Consider the following 27105-nt stretch of genomic DNA (forward strand, 5'->3'; position numbering starts at 1 on the left):
TCCACTATGTCAAAAGAATCAAGCTGGTAATTAGTGCACAGGAATCTTACTGCGAACTACAAACACAATATTTTCCCCACAAATGGAAATAGCCTTATGGTTTCTTCTACTTATAAAAGACACAGTCCTTATAAAAATGAATTTTTATTAGAAAAATTAATATATAGAAAAAATAAAATGTAATTACACCCAGAGACAATTACTATTAGAATTTTTATGTTTTTACTTCCTTTTTTCCCTTCCCTCACACATTTATCATATCTATAAAAATAACTTAATAGTCTTTTTAAATCTGCCTTTTCATTGAACAATATTGTAGTCATTTTCCCATGTGGTTGTACATGTGTGTATATGTATGTTTTTAATGACTCCAATGTATTCCTCTGTAAAGCCAGTATTTCCTGACCCTTTCTTTCCCATTATCTGTCTTAATACTATAGAACTGAGAGCAGTTGCTGGACACTTTGTAGAGAAATACTTTTCTGATAACCCAAACCTTTTGCAATGTCAGCTACATTTTCATCCTCCTTGGTGATATTTCTTTAGAAGAAACTTTGACTTTTAACTATATGTGTACATATATTTATATCGTGTGTGGGGTGTGTGTGTGTGTGTGTGTGTGTGTGTGTGTGTGTGCATGTATTTACAGTTCTGCCCCTGTGTAGTACTAGCAGTTTCAAACATAATTATGCTGTGCTTAAATCTAGGTGATCTTAGGGACCATCTAGTTAAATGTGAATGTTTAAAATTGTACTTTCTAAATTTTGAAAACAAAACAAAATCAAATTTGAACCCTAGGTATACCCTTAGGCTTTCAGAGATTTAAATTTTCTTAACAAAGCACTACTAGAGTTCTGTTAAGGAATAGTCCCCATGTTAAGTCCGTCGATACATGAGATGTACCAAAAGAGATACTTCTTATGGTTTTGGATTTATTGGTAAGGAAAAAATGTATCTGGAGAATAAAAATAAAAGTGAGCTGAGTGGTATTTTTAATACAATAAAATTGGCAATCCAGTGATTTATTTATTTATTATTTTTTTAACCTGTTGTTCCAAATGCTTTCGAAAAGGTCCAGGGACTCTCTCAGCCGGTTGGTGTTGTTATCTTCCCGAATCACCATGTTGTAGCTGCTGCAAGCTGCGACGTAAATGATAGCGGTGACGTCTTAGTGGGAGAAGAGAGAAAAAGTTAGTTAGACCAATGGTCATTGTGGGGTTATGATAAAGTACACATCCAATGTCTATCCATTTCCAGGGAAGTTTTCATTCTGTGATTGTAAGAATGACTTGAATCAGCACTGTGTGTATAACTGGTTGTTCAGTAATGCACCTGACCAGGAGTCTACTCATATTAGTGAATGATAAATGGAAATTCGGGATGCTTAAATTCCTTATTTATGAGGTTCATACTTATGGCATTTTATAGATGATATCATTCAAAGCTATTTAAACATAGTAGTAGAAATGAGTGCGAGAATTCATCCCATATTCTTGAGAGAACACAGAAATCACCATTAAAGCACTGGATCCATTTCCTTCTCTCATCCCTCTGGCCACCGACATCAAACATGCTGTGGAAGAACAACAGAACGACAATTATTTGGGGGTGCAAGGACACAACAGGGGCTTCTGTGTTTTTCTCTGTTGCTGCCTGGCCTGTCCTGCTTCCTGTGGGACCTCAGCACACAGCTGGGGCCCAGCCCAGGTTCTGTACCAGGTCGCCCAGCCAGGGCATGCACACTTGGTCATCTCTCTGGTCACAGCCCTTGCCCCGAGGTCATCAGACGGCTGGGGGCGCACTTCTCAGGGCAGCCTGCTCAGTGCATCCCTCTGGCTGAATTTCTGGATGTAGTTTCTAGCTACCCCAATGCCTCAGATCTTTTTCACCCTTCCAGGTATCTCAGGTCTTGGATTCCTCCCTTCCCTAAACTTTACTGCCTGTATGTCAGGACCACACAGTCTATATTTACTTATTCAAAAGAATGATGATGCATTTTTGAGATTCCACTCCCTGAAACCCCAGGGCTGTGGGTGGTAGCCAGGTCTCTAGGCCCCACACCCAGTAGAGCCCCAGCGGGCAGCAAGGAGAGCTTCCTGCCCACACCCCCATGGCAGGTCTGCTCTCAACAGCACACTTACTGAAAGTTTACTTTGTCCACTTGGAATCGGGTCTCAAAAATCCCTGATGTCAGAACTCTGCATCTGAGAAGGTCCTGAGGGCAAGAAGAGAAAAACAACGTGATATCATTGTTCCCTTTCATAAGGAAAGCCCTGGATGCAACTGTAATAATTGAGTTTTTCAAATAGCAATTTCTTCCATTACAAAAGCATCTCAAGGGCCCGGGGTGTTAATTAGAATAACATGGTAATTAAAAACTTAGGCAAATGCGTTCTGTCTCATCCCCTACCTCATACCCTCTGAGAAAGTTACAGTTAATGTCGTGGTTTGGTCTTAGAGACATAATAGCTGTGCTTTTATTTTCTTTAGAACTTTTTAAAAATTACTGACGAATGTAGCCCACTGACTATCATGCTCTTGACAACCAAATCACATGCTTAGTGTTCTGGGGAGACACTGCCAGTGCTCTCCTGATAGACTGGAGAGCTTTCTGCAGTGGGTTCAGAGCTATTTGGGCAAGAAATCAAAAGAAGTGTAACTCAACATTCACGGATCTTGGATATTTTTGGACTGGATGCTAGTTGATTTTAGATTTCCTCTCTCATCTCTGCATACTTCTATCCTCTCTAAGATAAAAGATGATGAGGTCTGGAGGGGAAGAGAAAGCCATAGTTTTACAAAGCTGACTGTCATTTTTTTCTGATCACAGATCCATTATGATGTTAATGAAACAGACACTGCAGTCATTCCAGAAGCAGGGAGGCTGTCCTCCCCTCTTAGCCTGAGGAGAAGTGTTTAGGATAGCCTCGAGGGATTGACTCAAGACTAAGAAGCCTCCACTGCTCTGTCAGATGATTTTGAGCTCTAGGAGTAAGCCTCGGAGAGAGATGGACTTCCAGGGAGAGAGAGTTCAGCCCTCCAGAAGGGTCAGAGAAGAGAGAGGGTCCAGGAGGGGCCCACAGCCAGGGCCCTCTAGGCACACAGACACTGGGGAATGATGGAGAGGTGGTTTGACTAGAGCTCCTCTGGTTTGAATAGAGCCTCACTAACTTTCTTGGAATTCACTAGATCTAGAGGCATCTGGAAGGCTCCTAAACTGAGCAATTCAAGGTTCTCTAAGTCTCTGCCCAAGTGTTAAAGTTTTGGGGGGTCACAGAATGTCCCTCTCTTGCTATTTACAAATGTGCAATGGGACACTTTTCTCCAACTTAATCCATAGGCGACACGCAGGGTCACACTTGGAAAGTGTGCTGTTGTTTATTACCCAGACTAGGGCCAAAAGCAAAATGGGCAGGGTTTATGAAGCTGGGGAAGTAAAGATTTAGTTTTCTGTTGACAGCTCCAAGAGGAATGGAAATTGCTTAGTCCTATTCCACAGATAAAATTATTTCAATATCGGGAATTTAGAAATCAAGCAAGTTTTAGAGAGCTAAATCCATGAGCCAACTGACAGGGCATGGTAACACACTACTTGTGCATGTGGGAATAGAACAAACAATTTGAAAGAAGTAGTTTTTTAAGAATTTTTTCCTTAATCCATTTACAGTAATCATTGAATAATAGTGGCAATTTCTCTAACCTCACAAGTTTCCCATGGGTGGCCACAGCTCTAACTTCACATACCTGGTCTGTCGGGGTGTAGTCCACCAAGCTGACACTGTCAATTCTTTCCAGGAAGCTGAAAAGAAAGCCAGCAGTGCTCAGAATGTTCTCCGATGACTTTCTCCTGGGCTGTGGGGTGACGTATGGGGCAGTCACACACACAGGCACAGGAGGACAGAGGCTGAGGGAAGTTCCCATTTTCTTTCCTGCACATGTACCTGTTCAGATAGCATAGCATTCCTAATTGAGGGGCTATGACTGCTTTGTTTTTGTTTTTCTGTTTTTGTTTTTTGTTTGTTTGTTTGTTTTTACCTCTGCCTTCCCTCTTGTCAACTGCCATAGGGTTGCAGGTGAGGGGCCATTCAGAAATTGGGAAGAGACACAGGCCTTCTTCCAAGGCTAAGCTAGTAGTGGAAGGCCATGCTGCAAAGTTAATATAAAACTGGAGGCCAGAGCTGTTCCCTTAGGGTAATACATTCTGAATAAAATCCAGAAGTCATGTGTGAATATATGTGCATGTGAGCAGGTTTAACGTGATGTACACACCTGGCAGAGGTCGTAGCCTCATAGGTGTATGAGGTCCTGGCAGTACGATACGTTGCACGAATAGAGGCAGTGAGAAGTGGAGGGAAAGGAAATCACACTGCACCTGCCCGTGGAAGGAGACACAGAAACAAGGAGTCCTGCAGCCAGGTGCTCTTTGTCCCTACAGAGAGGCTGCCCTGTACATCTCATCTAAAATAGCACCCATGCCCATCTCCATGCCAACCTTGCTTTATTTTTCTACAAAGCACTTAACATAGCCTGATATGTTTTACATTTGCTAATCTGTTCATTATCTGTTTCTTTCTCCAAAATGCGAGCCCCCCAAGGGCAGGACTTTATCTGGTTGGCTCAGGTGCCCCTAGCATCTCACATAGGCCTTGCCTCTGAATATTTGTCCAATGAATTAATGTCTGCTCTCTTCTTCTTCCCGAAGCTGGAGGAAGTAATCAAGCAGGTGGCTGAGAGGCCCAGTCAACAAAGGATACCACAGAGATTTTCAAAACATAGGAAGAGATGGAACTAGTTAACTGGTGAGCAAAGGACCACTTCCAGAGCAAGAGGGGGCAGCAGGGGCTTTAGAAGGCCAGGAGAACATTTGAGGAGGGAAAGGGGGGCCTCAGCAGTCCATGCGCTCCTGGCTGTGGGTGTCCAAGTGCCCAGGGTGAGGCTCCTGCACGGGGGACAGTGAATGTGAGCTAGACTAGAGGGACACGCCTGGCTTCCGTGCCTATCCAACCCTAGAAGGTTTTGGTTTCATCACTAGGTATTTGAAGTAAAGCAATGGATCGATCAGGCCCTCCTCTAAGCCCATGTGCTTGGGGGCATTTTGTATACCCCAAGGAGGTATCACTTTCCATCCCTACCCACTCTCCCGACCAGCCCGCACTCTAGGCCCTTTGACATGCTTTCAGCATCAGGAAGAGGGAGGCTGAAGACTCAGTAAGACCACTTAATTTCCTTGACTATCTTCACTCCTTTCTATTAAAGCTAATGACAGTCCCAATAGCCAGAGATGATGGCCTGGTGCTAGGATGACATTTTTGCAGCCCTCCATGTATTTACCCTTGATTTGGCACAAGGCCCCACTGCTCCAGAACCAAGGCCTACCTTAGAGCGACAACAAGAGGCCATCCCCTGGCAGGTAAGCCACCAGCAGAATGTAGGAAGAGGCAGCATTGGGAATGAGGTCATTTCCACTGGAAGACAGGGCCAGTCCCACCCAAGGGGAAGGAAGTTGTGGAGGGTGGTATCTGTAATTGTGCTGCTTGCTGTGGCAGTTGTCAGAGAAAGTCAACCGTTCCTGGAAGACTGCAGAGGTATGGCCAGATGGCAGGGCCACTGAGAGGCCAAAGGGTCCCTGAACATTCTTGACCTCTCTGGAGCAGGTGTTGTGTGCCCTAGTGGGTGCTGCTGCGTGCATATCAGAAGGTGGGTGAATTGGCCCAAGATGCCGAGCTGATACCTGAGAAGGGGTCTGGACAGAGTACAAAAAACCTTGGAAATGCCACAGGAGACTGCCATGGGCGGGGAGTGCCCTGCCTTTGCTGGAGGCCTGGTTTGAAATCCACAATTGCAGTTTGGCTCAGTCTTTGCTGGCCTTGAATTTGGTGGAGTGGAGAGCGCCTCCGAAGTATACACTGAGTCCCTGACCATCTAGCAGGAATGGAGCCAAAAGACTCTGTGCTGAAGTGAAAGAGGTTTCTGCTCCTGGAAAGGGAGTTCTGGGCATTAATGCAGACAACCAGGCAGGTCTCTGGGGGTGGAGATAGGCTACTCCCCACCCTTCTGGGGGCTATGATAATTTGATTCAGAAATGAACTGTCCTCTTGGCAGGAGACATAAAATACTGACATGTGACACAGAAACCAATTGTCTTTGATTAAAAGGGCTGGAAAGAACTGAAAATTAAATATGAAGATTTTGGCTATAGTTAGAATTTAGGAAGCAACCAATTTCTTATCAGGATGCAGATAGGGTAGAGGGAGGTGGGTGAATTTATTCAGATGGTAATAACTAGTATAAATGGAAACAATGGAATGTGGTTAAAAAATATCATAAGTTCCTGATAGATGTGATTAAAGAGTGTCTTCCAAAAAAAGTGGTGGGAGTACCTTCCTGAATGCTGTTAAAAATAAGTGGTTCAGAGATGCTGATGACAGAGGCAAAGATGTCAAGTTCTTTTCCCATCCCAAGTCTCCAGGATGGATACTCAAAGTTCATTCCAGCTCTGACATTTAACCATCTAAGTGAGACCTGAAAAGCATCAATGAACATTTCCAAAGCATCTTCTGCAATGTTACTGATGTTGAAAGGTGTTCTGAGTTCATGGATTTCAAGTTTGTGCAATGAAAATAAAATGAGAAAATTCCCCACTAATGTGAATGTGTTCCCTTTTTCTTTGAAAGGCTCTCTAATGAATAAAGGAATAAAATAAAAATCTATAGTAGTGTATTTCTGCCGGCCTTCTGCCTAAATTTTTGATTCAATCCACATATTCCCCAGCATGTTGTAGAAGTACTTCAAATCGGGGCTCCTAAGATAATATATAGAGAGATGAGTTTAAAGGGTCTCTCAAATCATACGCAGAATTTCACAGGACATTTTAAAGTAACGTTGTCTTCTTAAATATGCCTCTGCCTGTTAAGCCAAAATATTAACCAGATTGAAGAATCTCCCTTATAGACCATTCACTCACACTAGATACAGAGTTGCAAGACAATACCCAATTACCACTGTAGAAAAACACCCTCATTATGGACACTGTAAAAAAAAGTTAGAAAAGCAATTTACTTTGATTTTTATTATTTCCTGCTACCGCTGAGGATATTCATGTTAGCAGCTGCATTTTTATTCTCATCATTTAGATCTTCCTTCTGTTTGATGATACTGGCACAAAATGGCAATTCATTGTTTCTTATCTGCTGTCTTCTCCCCCACTAAAATAACTCAAGTCACAGAATTCTTAGGGCCATGGAGTTGATCATGAAAAGGGACAAGGAAGGGATCATGAAATGATGAAAATTATTCTGTTAAGTGCCTTTAAACAATTGGATCTGAGAAAAGTACCAACTAATTAAAATATATTTAAAATTATCTCTTTTGTGAAAAATGTAGCAAGCTGGAACTCTATCGAGGCAAGTAAAAAAGTTTTCTATGCATTATTGAAATTTATTTCATGATATACAAATCTTGTGGAGGGAAAGATGACCTATACAATGACAAAGGACCAGGTTCTATGTGCAGCAGGGTTAGATCCATGCTACTTAAAAGGCCATCCTCAGCCCAGCTGCAGCAGCAGCACGGGCAGACCTGGAAATCAGGATGTGCAGCTGAACCATATCTCCAGGTAAAGCAGACTCATGTGCACAGCAGAGTTTGAAAAGCACTGTGCAGTTTCCTCTCTATTTTTATTGCCATCCTACTTTACCTTGGCTCTAATTTTTTTTTTTCATCTGTACAATATAGTTTCTGATGACTCACACTCCTGCTTCTTTCCTCAGGGTAAAGTCCACACTTTTAATCTGGCCTCCAAATCATTCACGAACTGCCTGATCTCTAAAAGTTTAAACCATTCACGATCTGCCTGATCTCTAAAAGTTTATTCTAAAGCCGTGTTAGAACTTGTCCATTTGAAGGCGGGAAGGGGGAGGGGGCGGGGGGAGTAGAAACTCTACTAGTAGTTGCACGGAAGATTGACTATTTACTTGGTATGTTTGAATTGGATCCTTTTGTAAATTCTATCTCTCTTTCCCTTCAGGAAGTTTCAATATGAAAAAGAATCTTGTCGGCATGAAGAAACTATTACAGTAAAGAATAGTTAGGGCTTCCATGAAAATTCCATGGTAATCTAACCAATTCAGGTGGTGAGTTTTAAAAAAATACCATGCTTTCGGAACCAAATCTACTCCGAATTCTTTTTCCTAAACAGCTTTTTAAACACAATGCAAACTCATCTTCAGGGACATTCAGTTTAAAACGATTTATTTGACAAACTTCCATGGCTTACATTTCAGCATTTTATCTATTGCAAAAATGATGAAATAATTCATAGGTCTAATATGCTTTTGAAAATAATATTTATGGTTCCTAAAAACATACATTCATATAGTTTGAAATGAACATTTTAAGAAAGTTCAAGCTTATACAAGTATTGTTTAATCTCACAAAATATATTAATATTGTTGGGAATATCTGCATTATAAAAGGGTCTTTAATTTACCAAAGGGTTCAACACTAAGCTGTATTTTAATTTTTTTTCCCCGTCTAAAGAGGGGTCACGACTCATGCTGTACTCACGCAGCTGCCTCTGTGCAACCATGTGGATGAGAGGAGACATCAAAAGGGGCAAGTTCTAGAAATATGTGGGGCAGACAATTGACAGGTGTCCCTTACAGACTTCAGAGCATCTGGTCAGATGTAAAGACACTTAAACGTAGGATCAGCTCTCATCTGCATGCATGTTTTTTTTCCCTTTTCCATTTACACTGGAAAACATGTTATAATGAATACTTGGTTATGAATCTTTCAAAGGGCCTGGAAATCCCTATAATTATTTTCTGAAACAGGGGAATTCTCTTATAGAGAAGTCTTCCAGTGGAGAGGGATAATTTAACATATTCATAAATATTTCACTTAGATCAACATACTTGCCAGCAAAAGCAAACCGATGTTTTCCATGTTTTGAGGCTATGAGAAAGTGGTGGGTTGCTACAGGCTTTACTTTTCAGCCAGAAAATACACACTGCCATTCCAGGAAGATGGAAGGCAGCACATCTGAGTTCTAGCCTTAAGGGGCAAGCCTGCTGTCCAATCCTGAATTATTCTTCCCAGGAGTCCCAGCTGGCTGCATGTATAAATTATTTGCATAGTTAGTAAAACATTCTAACTTGTATTTCCAAGGTTTTTAAAGGGTTATTTTGAGAACAAAATAAGAAATGCAAATAAATAGAACGTAAAATGCTGTTCTAATTTTATTTCTAATTTTGATTAAAGTCAAAATAAAACCCACATACACAGTCCCAGGGTTGTCTCAAAACAATCACAGGTTCTTTGGCAATGTTAGAGTGAGTAATATGAATGCCATGCTAATTAACATACTTTATAAGAAGTCTAAGTGTTGAAATAGGAAAATAACTAGAAATGTGTTAGAGAACTTCATGTGAAAGAAACTGTCATGTTAAACCTTAAGTCTTAAAAAAAACTTCAGTAAATAAAAACATAATTGAATAATTTTTCCTTATAATAAATGGAAGTTATGTGGCATTTTTTCCAGGTATAAGACAACTACCGCACAAAAAAATTACAGGATTTACATAAACAGTAAAAGGGTATTATGCAAGAATGTCATATTGTAATTTTAGTGTAAGTTATGAGGACAGATTAATAGTCAACTGTAGTCTCCTTTTGATGGGAAAAAAAGGATACACAGAAAAAGCACTATTAAATAAGTTGAACGAGGAGTTGCTAGTCCTGTAATCAAAGTAATCATTCCCCTCTAATTCTTATGCACGTGTCAATTTCACATATTATCAATTACACTATATTAAAAAAAAACACTCTTGGATTTTGCTGATCTGGGCAGAAAACTGAATACACGGGAAGTAAAATTTTGAGATTCATATACACCAAATTAACTAGTCCTGTTAAAAGGTAGCTATAAAAATACACATCATCACAAGCTATACAGAACTTTAAAATCCAGTTACGAGTGGAGAAAGCCTGGAATTTCTTAATGTAAGTGAGGGCACTGTAAAACCAAAGGTAGAAGCATTTTAAGAGAATTTCAGCATTCTGGCATTTTCAAAGTTTCTAGTGTATACAGTATCGCTCTAATACAGAGAGCTTTTTAGAATGTGGCTACAGCCACGAAACCTCAGGGTGGGTTCCGTCGTCACACTTGATCTCGCAGGCGGGCGAGTCTCTGGGATAGCTCATCCTGCTCCGCCGAGGCCACGCTGGTACCCACGGAGCCGGTCTGCCCCTGCGGCAGCTCCATGTTGAGGTCTAGGCCGGCCTCGTCTGCCATTTCCTGGAGCAGCATATCCACTTGGTTCTGGGGAGTGGTCAGCGTCGTTGTGCTGCTCATCGTGTCTTCCATTTGCTGCGTTTGGACGTCCAGCGTCTCAAACTGGTGCTCAAATTTGTCCATCAAGGCAGAGATCTTTTCCAGATTCATGGTTTTTAACGTCGCATCCATGGATTTAACCACCCCGGCCATTGACTTAGTCACCTTGCCCATCGTCACCGCCGTCTGGACTCTGGCAGCCACCGCATCGACCCGCGCACTCATTCTCAAGAAATTCACCGCCTGGTTCTTCTGGCGAATGGCATTTTCAGCGTGTATCCTCGCAACTTCCATGTTGCCCTTCTGAATGGCCTTTTTAATTTTGGCCTTTTCGGCCTTTTCCTCCTTGTCGCATTTTTTGGCGCTCCTGCTCAGTTCTTTGGCCGCGAACTTTAGGTTGAATAGGTGTTTCTCCATGTTGGACATGGTCAGACGGCTCGTCGGAGTCGGCGGCCGAGGCCCACAGGTACGCCGATGGGAGGCAGAAAGGAGGTCCGCTCCCGGCTGCCGCTCCTTTGTTTTGGTTGCACTTCCTGTTTCTGCCGCGCGGCGCAGACGGTGACGTCAGAGTCCGGCGCCGGGAGGCGGGGCCCGCGGGACGCACGGCCCAGGAGCGGAGAGGGGCGGAAGGCGCCAGGGGATGTCCCTGGAGGCCCGCTGGGGCGGGATCCGGAGCACCTGGCTGGTCACGCCGGGCGTTGCCCCGACTGACCGCGGCGCTCGCTCTCTTCACTGAGTTCCGCTCGTTTTTTAAAGTATTTAAGCATTAGTAGACACAAAAATTCGTGTCTACACACACACTTTCTTAGGCGAATATCTACTGAAACGTACAGGATGTGTCTAGATCTGCACCTGAAAATACCCAAACTCCATACTTGGCAAACCTTAAGGTTTCTGGGCAGGGGTTTAAAAAACAGGAGTCAACTAAGTCAGCAGACTAAAGCTTTCGTTATTTGCATGGGTAACTTCCATTTTCTCAGGGGAACCCGAAACCATGGATTGTTAATACATTAAAAAACAAAAGTTGCATCATTGTCCTACGTCTCAGTCTTTGATTACAATTTAGACGGGAGTCCCGTGATAACCTTTCACCGATGGGTGAAAATGCCTTCAAAACCGTGGATCAGCACATTAATATCATGGCTGGAAGTTCAGCAACTATCACCCCCAAATCCTGTGATTTAGTAATAAAAAATTCCCATCATTTGCTGACATGATTCTATCCATTTGATGTTTTATAAATATCCAAGGAACTTCACTCACGCTTAAGTTTGACATGCTAAATTGTCATTTTAAATTATGCTGGCAGAGAATGGTGAAGTATTGGGATGCACACCCACTTGCATATATCAAAACTGTCACTATGTATTACACCCTTTAAAAATACGGGCTTTCGGATAGCAGCAATGTGTGCAGAAGCTTTTTTCTTTTAGATTCTTCAGATACAACAATAAAATGTAAGAAGATCCAACCTGCCCTAATGAGCTAGGTTGAAAATGATTACTAAGCACTAATTCTGTTTAGAGATCATTTTAATCCAGAATCTCATCATCCCTTTGGGCCTCCTGTGATAACTAGCCAAGGAAGGGTCTTGAACCACAAAATTAAAGTTGTTCTGATATCACGTGAATTTTTCTAAATCGCAACTCTTATTACCTTACTCTATTGTTCCAAAACCTAGGCAGAAACGCTGAACTGCTCTATGGCAGAGTAGGTCCCCAAACTCCCGATTCTTTCTCTCCCCTATATGCCAGTTAAACCAGAACGAAGCTTGGAAGTTGAGCATCATTTGTGTCATTTGATCAGTGTGGAAAATGAGAATTGATGCTCTTCCCTCTATGTACACTGTCCCTGCTGCCTGGGCTTCCACTCCATTCATCTTTGCCTATTGCCCCTCCACAAAAAACACCTTCTCCATGAGTCCTCCCAGGACCTTCCTCCTCTGTGGTGCCACTGTACCCTACACTTCTGCCATAGCACACAGGGCAGACCTCTTGGCACGGAGTCTATGGAGACAAATCACTTAATTATATTATGAACCAAGTGGAAGCAGAGAAGCTTATTCTTTTTCTCTCATGTGCTTTTCACATAGTAGGTACTACATACAATAAGGCTTTGCTGAACTGAATTGTGGTTGGCAGAGGCTAGGACATTACCCTAGTTAGCAGCTTAGCCAATATTACTTTTCTCTCCCCTAAAGTAGAACCCTTTCTTCACATGTGACATTTCTAGAAACAGAATATTAAAAAAAAAAAAACGAATAAAGAAAAGAAATCTGTTTAAAGTAGGGGCAAGAGGACCTGCACCCCCTTCTCTCCTTACTCTCATCCTACCCTCTTTTTCTTTTGGGTCCCTGGCTTTCCTTGCAGTTAGCAAACCAGTTCCTTAACCATGTTCTATAGTTTGCTTAATGACATTCGAATTCGGTGAAAGCGTTTGCAATATAATTATGAGAAACTTTGATAGACAATGAAGATAATGACAACATTATCTTCATAAGCAATGATGTGCCAGGCATTGTTCTGGGCCCTTCATATGAATTAACTTATCTCATCCTCACAAACTTTATGAGATAGACACTATTAACACCTCCCCTTATGGGTAAGGAAACTGAAGCTAAGAGAGCTAAGCCTGTGACAATCCATCTGTGGAATGTTAGAAATAGGATTCCGCAGATAGAGCAGGGACCAGTAATAAAACAATGGGGAATCCAATAAGTTAACAAGAATAAATCCACCTCTGGATTAAAAGATTTACCAACTGTCCTGAGAAGATTGAGAAGCTGCATTGACCGCAAGGTTAATATGACCTAAGTAAGGTTGTTAAGTCAACATCCACTGAAGCTACATTCATTGAATGATGGCGGATCTGCTCTGTAAGCTGGTCAGACTGTCTAGAGAATGATGTGGAGTTCCAGGAGCTATATTTTCAGAGCAGATTAGAAGGCAGAGAAGAAGGCTGCCCCTCCTTAGGTACATTCCTTAGGCCCCTTGTCGTTTTCTTTCTTCCATAACATCCTTAGCCATCCCCCACTGTGTTCAATGTGATCTATACCAACGACTCTCACTTTTGCATTTCTAGACCAAGTTTTCTTCTGAGCTCTAAAATACCCAACTGTCTCCTGACACTAGAAAATTCAGGGTGCAAGACTGTTTGGCAGCTCCTCCAATTTACTGAACACCCAGTCCTTCCCCGCCAATCTGCTAACCCTTACTTGCTAAATGGTACCTCCATTCATCTTGTTTTTCAACTCAGACTAAGGAATAGTCCTGGATGACCCCCTTCTCTATAGCTATATCTCCTCTCCAAGTTTTCCCATTATTTATATTCCATTGACGGTGAAAACCTTCAGGTTGTGTTCAAATTAGTATGCTTTCTTTTCATGTATCTAATAAACAAGAGATTATTTTGGGTTTCTGAAAGATTATCAAAGGAGACTTTGGTCCTTCAACAATTCTGGTTGCTCATGAGAACCTTCTGGATACAATTCATGGTATAAAAAAGAATATACAGTCTACAGTCACTGGAACAGTCAGAACTTCTGCAGTAACACTGCTGCCTTCTGACACTCATAGCCAAAGTACAAAGTTTAATTTAGGGACCATAAGAAAATTTTGATTAACGTGCAGACATTCTAGAAAGCCAGGAATCAAAATCAAACCAGTTAATTATTATTTTTATTTTTTGATACCATTTTCAACAGGGATACTGGCAGAAACTATAATACCCACTTTTAGAAAGAAATGGGAAATGCCATATACTGTTAGAATACAAATTATATAACTTTGCATCAGTTAATTATTTTTATCATAAAATGGGGAAAAATTTGCTATAATTTCGCACATATGGCCTATTTCTTTTCTTTCCTTTGAACCAATACAAAAGGTTAAACTTGAGATATTTAAGCAGGATCTGTGGCTTGATTTCACTGGAAAAGAATCATTTGCTAAATCTAAAAACACTAAAATAAAAAGGAAAGAAATGAATATGAAAAATAATGTTATCATTTGTGTTAAAGTATTCTTGGATTCTCATAGGTAGGTTTCTAGTGGTATTGAAATGTTGTACCTTGAATTCTTTTTCTAAACTTCTCACTTACCACAAGTTGTATCTATGTGTATATCTATGTTGATTTGTTCAGTAGCAGTCTGTCTTTTAGATCTTTTTATAGTGACATTTTGGTTCACAACCTCGTACCTGGTACCAATCAATCTCTGGGACACACAGATGCTCAATAAATTCCTATTGAAGGTATAAATACAGTCAAAGGAAATGGCTTTGCATATGTATATCTCTACTTGGCGAACTTTCCAAAATACATTACATATATTACTGGGTATATTATATATATTTTTTCTCTATATCACCTTTTTACTTAGGAATGCAGCTATTATTTAAATCGATGGGACTTCTCAAATCTTGGGAAATTGCAAAGTTATTGTCCCTCAGATTATGTTAACATGTCAAGATTTAGAAAGGAAAATGAGAAAAAGTTAGAAGGAAATGGAGAAGCAGCATGTGAGGAGAGGTCTGCACTGCTCCATGTTGTAATGGCTGAAAAATGACTGCTAGAAATTTATTACTTGCAGGAAAATTACTGCTTGGCTGTGTCCATGGGAACATAGGCTGTCACCCATAGGAACATAACATTCTAACAATAAGCTTTCTGCTTCTGTACCCCCGCTTATGCACCTGACCTGTGAGTTGACAGGTAATGAATAGAAGAAAGATAGCCCTTTGTGTTTAGACAGAATGAAGAATGAGATTTTGGGCTTAAAACCCCTGTACCTCTACATTTCAGGGCTGGTTAATTTGGGGTCTGTGTACCCCTGGCAGACCCAGCTGGCTGAATAAAGAGTGTTTCCTATAACTCACTCACTGCGTTCTGGTGGTCCATGTGTCTTTTGGGGGCTGGTGGCCACAACAATATAAGGGTTGGTAAGTATCTGGGTTAATAGTCCTCATGGTGTTGGTGGGAGTGGATATTGTTAGGCCAATCCTACCTTCCCTTTGTCCTGATGGTCTAATTGGGCATCTACTACGGTACTGACGTAAGAATTCTGTTGCTCCTTCTCTGCACTGAACGACTGACCAATTTGATGGTAGGCTGAAATTAAATCTAAATACCCCTAGACAGTCCAGGATTTTTTTTGTGCTAAATTAAGTAATGACCGCCCTGGCCTAGCTGTTCACAGCAGGGGGCTCCACAGTCCTTCCAGTCCTCCTTGCCTTAAAGAACAATGTGGATTTAGAAAAATCAATGGAAGTAATTATTATTATTTTAAAAGTAGTCTCTAAATATTAATTTTCCAGTTCGGTTTTGTTAAAAAATAACTCCACGTTCTCTTTAGTTCACTCTTATTTTAAGATGATTTTGATTTTGGGGCTTTCCCAACAAAGGAAGCAGCACAAAAACAGCAGGGAGAGGCACGCAGTGTGGCCTGCCATGGCGTCAGGCCAGGGCTCTGGTCTGTCCTGGGCAAAGCTGTGTGATTATTTGTGTGACCCAGACGGGGCCGGCTCTTTTCTCAGGCCTCAGTTTCCTCATTTATAACAATGGAAAAGGAGGGCCTATAATCTAATAGTCTGGTGGTAATGTCTTTATTAGGTTTTAGCATCAGAGAAGGCTGTTCAAACTATTAAATTAAAAAAAAAAATCCCTGAAACGATCTGTATAGATTCATTCTAAAGTTTACTAAGAGAAAAAATGTAGTATATAAATTGCCTTTTTGCCCCAGCAGTTTGTAATGGACGTTTGCAAATCTCACGGGGAACACGTGGAGTAGATTCAGCAAAACAGGGAAAGCAGATTGTATTTCTATATTATTACTAGTGGCCAGCATATATTACTCCTCCATTTACAGAATATTTTGCAGTAAGAAAATCTACTCCTTTGGTAGAGCTCCTGCTGCAAAGGGAGAGAAAAAATATAAGCACAAACTGAAGAACTATGGAAGGAGAACAATGACCTGAAATATTTTATGGTTTTTGAAAGATGCCATGCATTCTTTTTTTCAGTCATGATTCGCATTCGTCACAGAAATCTTTATTATACGCCCTCTTTTTTCTTTTAAAGAAAAGCCTACTTTGAAGCACATTACAATGTGTAACAGCTGCCTGGCTATCTACTGGGAAATTAATAGGTCATCCTGCAGACATCAGTCTGATGGAGAGTGATTTCATGACTATGAACCTGGCCCAGGACAGGACTACACACTGCCTTAGTCAGCCAGGCCGCGTCTGCGACCCTCTGCAGGAAACTGGAAGCTGGCTGTTCTCACATGACATTTTAAAAACTTACAACTCCTAAGTTAAAAAATAGTTAATGTGCACACTAGCCAGTATATTTTGTTGCATATTAAAATCCTCCTCTTGGAGCAACTTCTGTGTGTAATGGAAGCAGATGGTTACAAATTGTGAGCTCCCCCAGGGCCACATTAGATTGAGTTCTAGGAGATGCCAGTGGAGGGGAACAGCCTTTGTGTTTTTAATTGCTGCTCCTGGGAATAGGGTGTGTCACTGACACACTCAAATCCTTAATGCTGGATTTGATCTGCCATAAGACTCATCTTTTATGTGCATCATGTTGTAGTTAAATTAAACTTAAGGAAGTCAAGTGATTTAAAATACCCAAGGTCATAGAATAGAGAGTATGAGTCCTAACAACTGCATATTCTGAGAACAATTTAAAGTTTTTCAAATTCTAGTTTATCCTACACAATATACATAAAGGAAGGAGTCGCTGGCCATTAATGCCCATGCAAAGCTAAGCCTGGAAATTTCTTTTGGTCAAGAAAGAGCTGCAGTTTCGTTTTGAGCCAAAATATAACATTTTGTGAGTTTAAGTTGGTATCTTTAGTTAGGAACCAAAATGGTATTAGAAATCAACTATAATAACTCAATGAATCTTACTGGAAATAATTTAACACTTATAATGTGAAAAGTCTCTAACAAAGCTGAAGCATTCTGGTTACTTCTATACTTCTATAATGTGCTATTACAGCATTCAGTTTTCCAAGACAGGGCCATCATTTGCAAAATGTACTTACAGAACTTTTTTTTTTCTTTTTTAAGTATACAGTTAAGTTTTTTTCTTTCCTCCTTTCTTTGGGGAAGAGGCCCTCTCCCTCAAACTCAGATAATAACCCTGAAACCGGTGATTCCGCTCCTCTGTCTATATGATAAGGATCACTGAAGCTCAGCATTCTTCTTGGTCCATTGTAGGCAGAAATGGCTTTAGGCCAGGCAAGGCCCTTACAGTCTGAGAGGGGAGGGGACCTTTAACCCAAGAGGGTTTTTTTCCTTTAAGAAACATATTAACCAAGCCTGTTTTCCTTTACTACCTTAATAGGCAAATCAATAATAGAGACATAACTAGATATATGATTTAAATAATAAGTCTGTATCTTCTTTTTTTCCTTGTCTAGGGACAGAGGTGGCATTTCGGTGGGATACCCGAGATCCTGTTCTGATTGAGAGGGAGAAGGAAAGAGCTCCCTGAAACCCCAATAGGCAGGGACTACGACCCCCCTCAGCAGGAAGCAGATACAGAAAAGACTTCCTCTCCCTCAACATCCATACAAATAAAAAGGGGTTCATGGCTCTTAGAAAAAACGGTTAGACAGGAAAGTTCATAGGGGGTTTTGGGTCCACCTGCAAAACACTGAGGTCATTCTATTCTAGAAAGGCTCTGTCCCAGTCCGCCCACAATTAAGCAATCCAGAAAGCACTTTTGGGCTAAAAATAACTCATACAATGAAACAAGTAAACAGAAAATTGGGCACTAGTTTCAGCCGGTCACTTGCACATGCGCAATGAAGCCCACAACGACCTTCAATTCACTTGAGCCTCATTATACGGTCATTATAATATAATGCATATGCCTGAAAGTCATTAATATCATTACAATGGACTGAATTCTGGGAATGAACATGCACAGAAAGCGAATGATGAGTCACTGACTCCTGTCCATCTTAGTTGTCAATCAAGAAAGCCCATTCCTGTAAGAAAAGTAACCACCCACAGCAAGTAGGGATAAAACCCCCAAAGACTTTGTTACTGGGCTTTTGAGCCTGTGAGCCTTTGTGGGCTTGTCTTGCTTGGGCCCCGTTTCCACATTTGGAAGTGTACTGTCGCCTTGCTTTCCCTTCCAATAAAGCTATTCTTTTGCGGTTGTACTTTGGTATCTTGCTCAATTCTTTGTTCAAGATATTAAGAGCCTGGACAAAGTGTCAAGAGGAAAATCTCACTCTCCAGTAACATCTCTGGACTAAAGGAAGCCAAAGATAGACATTTTAAAAAGAAATATTAACTTTAAAATGGCTTTAAATTAAGTAATCAGATACAAGATATCTGAATTAAAACATAATGAACATGCCTTCTTGTTCTATTATATTTGATAGAGTTGGGCTAGAAACTACCAGCTCATGCCTGTATTCCATAAATATTTACTGAGTTCAAGGCTCGGGATTGAATAACTTGGGGGGGGGGGCGTAGATAAGTAATTGGAAGGCAGGATGCATTTATAATGTTCCATAAAGCAGAGGTATTTATTTCCCCTCGCATTTCTTCTCATGGAAGGCTCTCCACAATTAGAGCATAGAGGTGCTGGCTGAGCTTCCCTAATCAATTTGACAAGTGAAGCATTCTAGTAGATATTTTTTTTTTTTCCATTCTAGGCTGCCTTGGGACATAATTAACATGTCCTAAATATAACTAATCCTAGCCAAGATTAACATTTTTGAAACAATACTGAATAGTAAATTTTAGCATACTGCAGGAGAAAGAAAATGTATTTTTAGTTTAGGGGTTAAAAGAATTCAAAGCTCATTAAATTTCAACTTAGGCTAATGTACAAAACTGCAAATTCTTCCACGTCATTTACATGAAATAAAATTGAAAAAACAGGCACAAAACAGCATTCAACACGGTTCCTGGTTATTGGAAGCATTCTGGTGTTTCCTCTTTCTGTAGCTGTCCACCATTGCGTGTCACAGCTGTCATTTCCCAGCAGGTCCCACTGTTTTCCCATCCTCACAAGGGAGCTGACTATAAGATGTTAACTATGAGAAGCATGTGGCTGATTTAGGGCGGGGAGAAAGGAGCTTTGGGGACTTCCGTACAAGACGGTCTCTGAGAGGGAGTGCCCGGTGAGCTGCTCTATTTTCAGAGACCAAAAATACTGACTTGTTTAGATCACACTGATGCAGGACAGGGCAAATTTCCCTGAATGGGGGGAGACTCAAGCTCTGCACTGAGAGAGAAGAGGGTTACGCATAAGAAAGAATTCAAACATATGCCAAAGTTAGAACCAAAAGTTTATTAGAGAAGGGGAAAAGCAAAGACAAAAAGCCTAGACAAAGGAAAAAAGTCCTGAGTGTCAGGGAATCCAGTTCATATATCAGTCTTTAGTTCCATGAGTTACAGTTTAAAGACTTTGTTTACCCATGACCAACATACAGGGAGGAAGGGGAAGGGGAAGAGTTGCAGTTTGAAAGGCCCGATGGCAGTTCCCAGCCTTTACTCTGTAGGTTCCTTATGGCTTGAGCCATAGGGAATGAACGATTTCATTTTGTGTAGGGCAGTCACTTAAAGACTATTTTTCCTGTTTTCCTTTCACGGTGTGGGGAAATGGGTTGTCAGCAATCCCAGCAGAAATCTTCCTTTGTTCTCTAGGTTTCCTTGTGGTCTAGCTGCAGGGCTGATCAGCATATTCAGTCTCTGAATATAGCTTGATTTAACATTTTAGTTCTCTTGCCTCCTACCTACATTAAGACCATGTGTCAGAGACAGAAATGGAATGAGAGAAATGGACCTTCTGATCTACGTTCAGCTCATGCTGAGTTTCTTATTTGAAGATATCTGAGATGGAAAAATGATCTATTAAGTCTTGTCAGTTTCAGAAGACATATTTAGTCACTGCATATATCAGCAGAGAGTCACGGCAAGGTGATTTTTTCCTTAACGATTACCACCTGCCTCAGGTAGTTGATAAGAATCTTTCATTCCTTCTTCACAGAAATCATGTGTAACACTCTGGATTCACATTAATATGAAGTAGAATAATAAACGGTGGCATACTATACACTTAATCGTTGTCATATGAATAAAACTATAAGCGAACAAATTATATTTGTGCTTAGATTGACCTAAGTTAATATAATAATAGAATAAAGCCTGTATTTCAAAGGTAGATTTTTGTTGATATCAGGGATTCTAATTATTGTGTTATCAGTGGAGTTTCATATGACAAAGAGAAAATTCTGAGATGTCCAAAATTAAATTACAGCAGAAATAGAGTGGAAGGAAGAGACCAAAAGTGGTTAATCAGTTAACAACTGCAGGGCCAACTAACAAGACTGTTCACATTCCCCAGTGCATGCTGGAATTTCAGATTAACTTCCAGGTGGCTATTTCTGCCATTATCTAAAAGAGAATAGCCAGGCACCATCAAACCTCACAAGCCTTCCCTTCTTGTTTACACAAGAACTTTCCCATCCACTACCCACAGCTAATCCACAGGAACAAACATTTTTTCCCTGTCCTCTGCACCTGTCCCAGAACTGGCCTAACTTCAGCTTCTCCCACCCCCTTAATCGATAGCCAACGTAAATTCTTTCAGAATGGCTTACATATTTCCCCCCACCAATTGATGTACAAAAATGCTCAGCATCTCCAGGATGGTAGACATGCTTGCCTTTTTCCACTTGGCACTGCTGGTAATTAGACTTCACACCCCAGGACCTGGGTTTTTTTTTTTTTTTTTTTTTCATTTTCTCTTGCTAGCTCTGGCCTAATTAACCTTTTCTTTTAAAAAGACTTTCAGCTGTGGAAGTTAAAATGTTTGTTTCACAGGTGTAAGAATGACATTCAAGTCTAATCACTGACATACTACCTTAAGAAAGATTTTTCTTTTTTGAAGGCTTTAATATGCATTATCAAAGAGTAGCATTTTTTACTCCCTAAATCCTATTTTAAAAGCTTTAATTACATTTCTTGATATCGTGAACACATCCTCCTTGTTTATTAGGAGGAGGGGAGTACTGTGTAATGTACTGCTACAGTGTTTGGGTTTCTCCCAGACAGTAGGACAGTCTACCTAAAGGAGATTATATAGTAGCAGGTATCAGCACCTCATTCCTTTTTACAGGTGAGTAATAATATCCCATTTTATGGACAGGCCACATTTTGTTTCTCTAGTATATGATAGACATTTGCATTGTTTCCAGTTTCTGGCTATTTTGAATAATGCTGCTATGAACAGCTATTGTGCCTTTATTTGAACTTTAGAAAAACTGATTTTGTACATTGAGAATGGTGGACTATGAATGGTAGAGAAAGAAAAAGAACAGTTATATACGAAAGCCCATTCATTTAACAAATATATTTTGATCACCTATGTGCCAGGCATTGTTCCAGGCACAATGGTACACAATAATTCCATGTGAGTAGTCAACAACGGCATACTAACCCATAGACAATGAAGAGCTTAAAAACTTGATTAGATTTAGTTATTTATTCAACAAGTATTTAATGAGATGTTACTGTGTCAGGCAATGCATGGAGAACAATTCAAAATCCTATGGAAATAGCTTCTTATAAAATTACCTAATGATATAGGTCAATTATATCTTAATAAGGCTGGAAAAAATAAACACCCCTGAAAAGTCCCCTAAACAGACAAAACATTTTTTACCCACCAATTTCCATAAAAATTTTTGTTAGAGAAAGATATACTTTTAGTACGGGAATAACGTTTTGAATAAGCATTTTTGCTTTTCTGTTTCTTTCTTGAACTGGTTTAAAAAAGATAAAAATATGCAAAATCTAAAGCTTTATAGGTGTTCTACTGAATGTTGTCAGCAGTGTACCTATATTGTCACCATACTTAAGCACGTAGACAGTTCACTTTATCGGGTAAAGAGCACTGAAGGGAAGCAAAGTTTTGCCACCCTAAAGCTGCCTTTTTGAGTGTTTATTTTAAGCTGGTTATTAAGAAACAAAAGACTCAGAAAGAAATTTTGACCTTCCCCCTTTCATGTCTAAGAGATTCAAATGTAAAACCTGATCTAGGAGGGGAACCTTAGCATTATCACCTAGTATTAAACTGGAACACTCTAGGCAGGAGCCTGTTGATTAGCTCCCCCGCCCGAGGTGTCCCATCGTTTCCTGAGTTGCCTAGCAAAAATATACCTGCCAAGTGTGTCCTACTCTTCCTCACTTACCTGCAAATTGCCCATTTTCACTTTAAAATCTAAGACCCCATTATCTTCCTTTCTCCTTTGTCCAAAATGTAACATATTTGCCTCATTGTCTTTGGAATTTTCATACTATGTGAATTCTTGTGTGAAAATAATAAAATTTTGATTTTGTCCTGTTGATCCGTCTCTGTTAATTTAATTATTAGCCCAGCTAGAAGAACCTGGAAGGTGGAAGAAAAACTATTATTTTTTTTAGCCCCCCAAATATTAACTTCTATCCTGCAATCATTCATCACTTATAAATGGAGTCTGTCTCTCTGTTTCTTGCCCCCTTATTATCTAATAGAAAGACCCTAAAATTAGGCAGATTCAAATGATCGGTAGTCTCCAAATTAATTTCATTAAGATGTCTAAGTTAAAACCTAACAAGCCAATTGCAGTAGGGGGGAACTCAAATGAAAAGTTGATGAGAATGACTTTAGGATCTGGAAAATGGGTGCCCCATGACAAGCTTAGAGCCAGGATTCAACTAAGTTAGCATCTGGCAGTGCCTGATACACATTCGATGCTCCCATGATATTTGTTGAACTTTTAGCCTACAATAGTCTTTAAAATCTTTAGGTTTAAAATTTGAAATTGTGGATAAATCAAGTAATAGTCTAGCATGGTATAGTTCTGTAACCTTAGATGCTTTTGTTTCCATCTCAGTAAAATGGAGATAATAGACTTTTTAATTTACCTCCTTATTTCATTTATTTTTAAAAATTAAAAAATTTTTTTGTTAACAACTACAGCACCTGGTTTTTCTAGGTGGTGTCCCATCCAAGTACTAACCAGGCCGGACCCTGCTTAGTTTGCGAGATCAGATGAGATTGGGCGCATTCATGGTGGCATGGCCGTAGTTTAAAAAATTTATTGGGGTGATATTGGTCAATAAAATTATATAAGTTTTGAGTGTATAATTCTATAGTACATCATCTGTATATAATATGTTTTAAAATTTTAATTAGTTTCAAGTACACAGTACATTGGTTAGACATCTGTATTGTTCATAAAATGATCCCCCCAATGGCTCCCTCTCTCCCCTGACCCTCCACCTAGCCAACGTATTCATGCTAACTGCTTTCCCTATGTCATGATCCCCATCCCTGTGACCATCCATAAGCTACTAATTTGCACTTCTTTAACCCTTCACCCCATTCTCCCAGCCCCCCAAACCTCACTCCTCTGTCTGTCACCAAATTGTCCACTCTATTTGTGAGTCTGTTTTTGATTAGTTGTTCTTTTTATTCCTTAGATTCCACATATAAGTGAAATCATACAGTGTTTATCTTTCTCTGTCGGACTTAAATACCTTCTAGGTCCATCAAAGCAATATCTTTTACTATCCCCTTCCTTTTCATATGTATGGGTCTTGTTTTCTTATCCTTTTAGCCACTATATCTTTTAGTTGGAGCACTTAATTCTTTTCCATTTAAGGTACTTATTGATAGAAATGTAATGTTACCATTCTTTATTCCTGTTTTTGATATATGTTTTTCTTCTTAAAGAAGTCACTCCAATATTTCCTGTAATATTGGCTTGGTGGTGATAAATTCCTTTAGCTTATTTTTGTCTGGGAAGTTCTTTATCTGTCTTTCAACTCTAAAAGATAGCTTTGCTGGATAAATTATTCTTGGTTGTAGATCCTGGGTCTTCATCCTGTCGAATATTTTTTGCCAAGCCTTTCTGTACTGCATAGTTTCTTTTGAGAAATCAGCTGCCAGTCTTATGGGTGTTCCCTTATAAGTAACTATCTGTTTTTCTCTTGCTGCTTTTAATATTTTTTTCTTTTATTTAACCTTTGGAATTTTAATTATGATGTGTCTTGGTGTGGGCCTCTTTGGATCCCTGATTTTTGGAATTCTCTGAGCTTCATGGGGTTCGACGTCCATTTCCTTCACTAGGTTAGGGAAGTTTTCCATCATTATTTCTTAAAACAGCTGTTTAACATCTCGATTTTCTTCAGTTACGTCCATCAGACGAATATTTGGAGCCTTAATAGTGTCCCATATCTTCCTTAAATTATTTTTATAGTCTTGGCATCTTATCTCTTGCCATTCTAATTGCGGGTCCTTGGCTTTCTTGTCCTTTAGATAAGGCATTTGATCCTTTTCTTTATTTACTTTGTTTATTCCTTTGTTTATTCCATTTAATATACTTCTCATCTCAGATAAAGTGTTTTTCATTTCTGACTGGTTCCCGTTTATAATTTCCATTTCTATTTTTATGTGTTTTTTTTTATCTCTTTGTTGGTGTTCTATACACTTCCCAAAAGTTCATTGAACATCTTTATAACCAGTGTTTTGCACTCTGCATCTGTTAGATTACTTGACTCCATTATATCTGGATCTCTGTTCTGTTCTCTCACATGGCTTCTGCTTCTTTGTATTCCTGTTTCGGCTGCCTTTTCATGTCTGTTTCTATGTACTAAGCAAAGCTCTTAAGTCTCCCAGTCTTATTAGTGTGGATTTGTGAAGTAGGTGTCCAGTGGCACAGTCCTGAGAGGGGTTCAGATGCAGGCCAAATTTAGCCCAAGCCTGTGCCCCTCCAGGGGCCACCTGTTAAGATTCAGTAAGCAATCCTCAGATGCTGTGCTTATAGTTGTCTCAAAAGGCCACACCAGAAACCGAGGCCAGCTGCCTTCAGTGTGAGTCTATGTGCTTCTCAGCAAGGAGCACCTGACTCGCTGAGGCTATACCTGGATGTAGCTTGGGCAGGGACGCAAGTTTGGGGAGGTGGGGTTTCAGGGAATCCTCTGGGCGGAGCGACCTCTATTATCCAGTTTGATGATGTCACAGCTACGGTGGCACTGTGTCCCCTACTGGGAGTGGGGAAGGCTCAACAGGGAACAATAGATACTGCTGGCACTTCTGTACAAAGCGAGTCTCGCTTAAGCTCTCAGTCTGACAACTCAGTGTCTCCTTGTAAGTCCCTGGTGCCCCCTGTGTGCAGCTGATCGGCACTGGTGCTCAGAGTGAGCACGTCTGTCACTGGGAAAATCTTCTCGTGGACGTGGTCCCTTTAAGAGGCGTCTGTGGCTGCCGCTGCCTCGGTCTCACTCAGCCCCTTGGGACCTGGCAGCCCTACATCCTCGTCCCATCCTACCTTCTGCTGTTGCAGGGTGCTTTCTTGGATTTCTCCCTAACTGTATGGCTTGTTCATCCCAGGTGATTTCTCTTTTCTGTTGCTCCTTGTTTCCATCACAACTTTGATTTGGTCACCAGAGGAATGAATAGAGCCTCTATCATCTATGCCATATTTTTTTCCTCTCTTGTACATCATATTGTGTGCTTACCGCCCAAAGTCAAGTCTCCTTCTGCCACCATATATTTAACCCTCTTTACTCTTTTCTACTGCCCATCTACCCCCCTTTCCCTCTGGTAACCACTGTACTGTTGTCCGTTGCCTGTGTCTATGAGTTTTTGTTTGTCTTGTTTGTTGATTTCAGTTTTTATATCCTACATATGACTTTCTCTGTCTGACTTATTTCACTTAGCACAATATTCTCAAGATCTATCCATGTTGTTGCAAATGACAGTATTTCATCTTTTCTCATGGCTGGGTAGTATTCCATTGTATATATGTACCACATCTTCTTTATTTAATCATCTATCAAAAAACATTTCAGTTTCCATGTCTTGGCTACCATGAATAATGCCACAATGAACATAGGGGTACATATATCCTTATAATAAATGTTTTCAAAATTTTTGGGTAAATACACAGAAGAAGGATTGTTGGGTCATATGATAACTCTATTCTTAAATTTTTGAGGACCCTCCAGACTGTTTCCCTATTGGCTATTCCAACTTACATTCCTGCCAGCAGTGTAACGAGGGCTCCTTTTCCATCCACAACCTCTCCAACAAATGTATTCCTCGTCTTGTTGATAATAGCCATCCTAACAGGTATGAGGTACTATCTCATTCTGATTTTGATTTGCATTTCCATAAGGGCTAGTGAAATAGAGAACCTGTTCATGTGTCTATTGGCCATTTGTATGCCTTCTTGGCTGTTCAGGTCCTCTGCCCATTTTTAAATTGGATTTGTTAGTTTTTGTTGCTGTTGAGTTGTTTGAGTCCTTTATATATTTTGGATATTAACCCCTTATCAGAGGTATTGTTTGCAAATAACTTCTCCCATTCTGTTGTTGGTTGCCTTTTTGTTTTGCTGATAATTTCTTTTGCTCTGAAGAAGCTTTTTAATTTGATATAGTTCCATCGTTTATTTTTGCTTTTACTTCCCTCACCTTTGAGGTCAAATTCATAAAATCCTCTCTGACATCGATGTCCATAAATTTAGTACCTATGTTTTCCTCTATGTATTTTATTGTTTTGGGTCTTATATTTAAGTCTTTGATCCATTTCAAGTTAATTTTTGTGTATGGTGACAAATAGCAGTCTAGTTTCATTCTTTTGTATGTGGCTTTCCATTTTTTTCCAGTACCATTTATTGAAATTTATCGAAAAGGCTTTCTTTTCTCCATTGCATATTTCTGGCTCCTTGGTAGAAAATTACTTGTCTATATAT

At 40.1% G+C, this 27105-nt stretch overlaps 2 protein-coding genes and 1 pseudogene across 5 annotated transcripts in view; all 3 read right to left on the bottom strand.

Moving 5' to 3' along the window:
• Positions 1–27105, bottom strand: part of GNAL (G protein subunit alpha L) — a 153389-nt gene that overhangs the window by 9995 nt on the left and 116289 nt on the right. For all 4 annotated transcript variants that reach the window (XM_016119872.2, XM_016119875.2, XM_016119874.2 and 1 more), the window contains 4 exons: positions 3745–3799; positions 2142–2215; positions 1515–1573; positions 1047–1167 (listed from right to left, as the gene is read on the bottom strand). In XM_016119872.2, the coding sequence (XP_015975358.2) occupies positions 1047–1167; positions 1515–1573; positions 2142–2215; positions 3745–3799 (309 nt within the window). The remainder of the gene's footprint in view (positions 1–1046; positions 1168–1514; positions 1574–2141; positions 2216–3744; positions 3800–27105) is intronic.
• Positions 8234–10880, bottom strand: CHMP1B (charged multivesicular body protein 1B). Its single transcript, XM_016119892.2, has one exon. It carries the CDS (start codon positions 10757–10759, stop codon positions 10160–10162), a length of 600 nt encoding a protein of 199 aa, XP_015975378.1. The 5' UTR covers positions 10760–10880; the 3' UTR covers positions 8234–10159.
• Positions 23319–23437, bottom strand: LOC118610506 (annotated as a pseudogene).

Source organism: Rousettus aegyptiacus, unplaced genomic scaffold (genome assembly GCF_014176215.1).
Source record: "Rousettus aegyptiacus isolate mRouAeg1 unplaced genomic scaffold, mRouAeg1.p scaffold_m13_p_12, whole genome shotgun sequence".
NCBI lineage: Eukaryota > Metazoa > Chordata > Mammalia > Chiroptera > Pteropodidae > Rousettus > Rousettus aegyptiacus.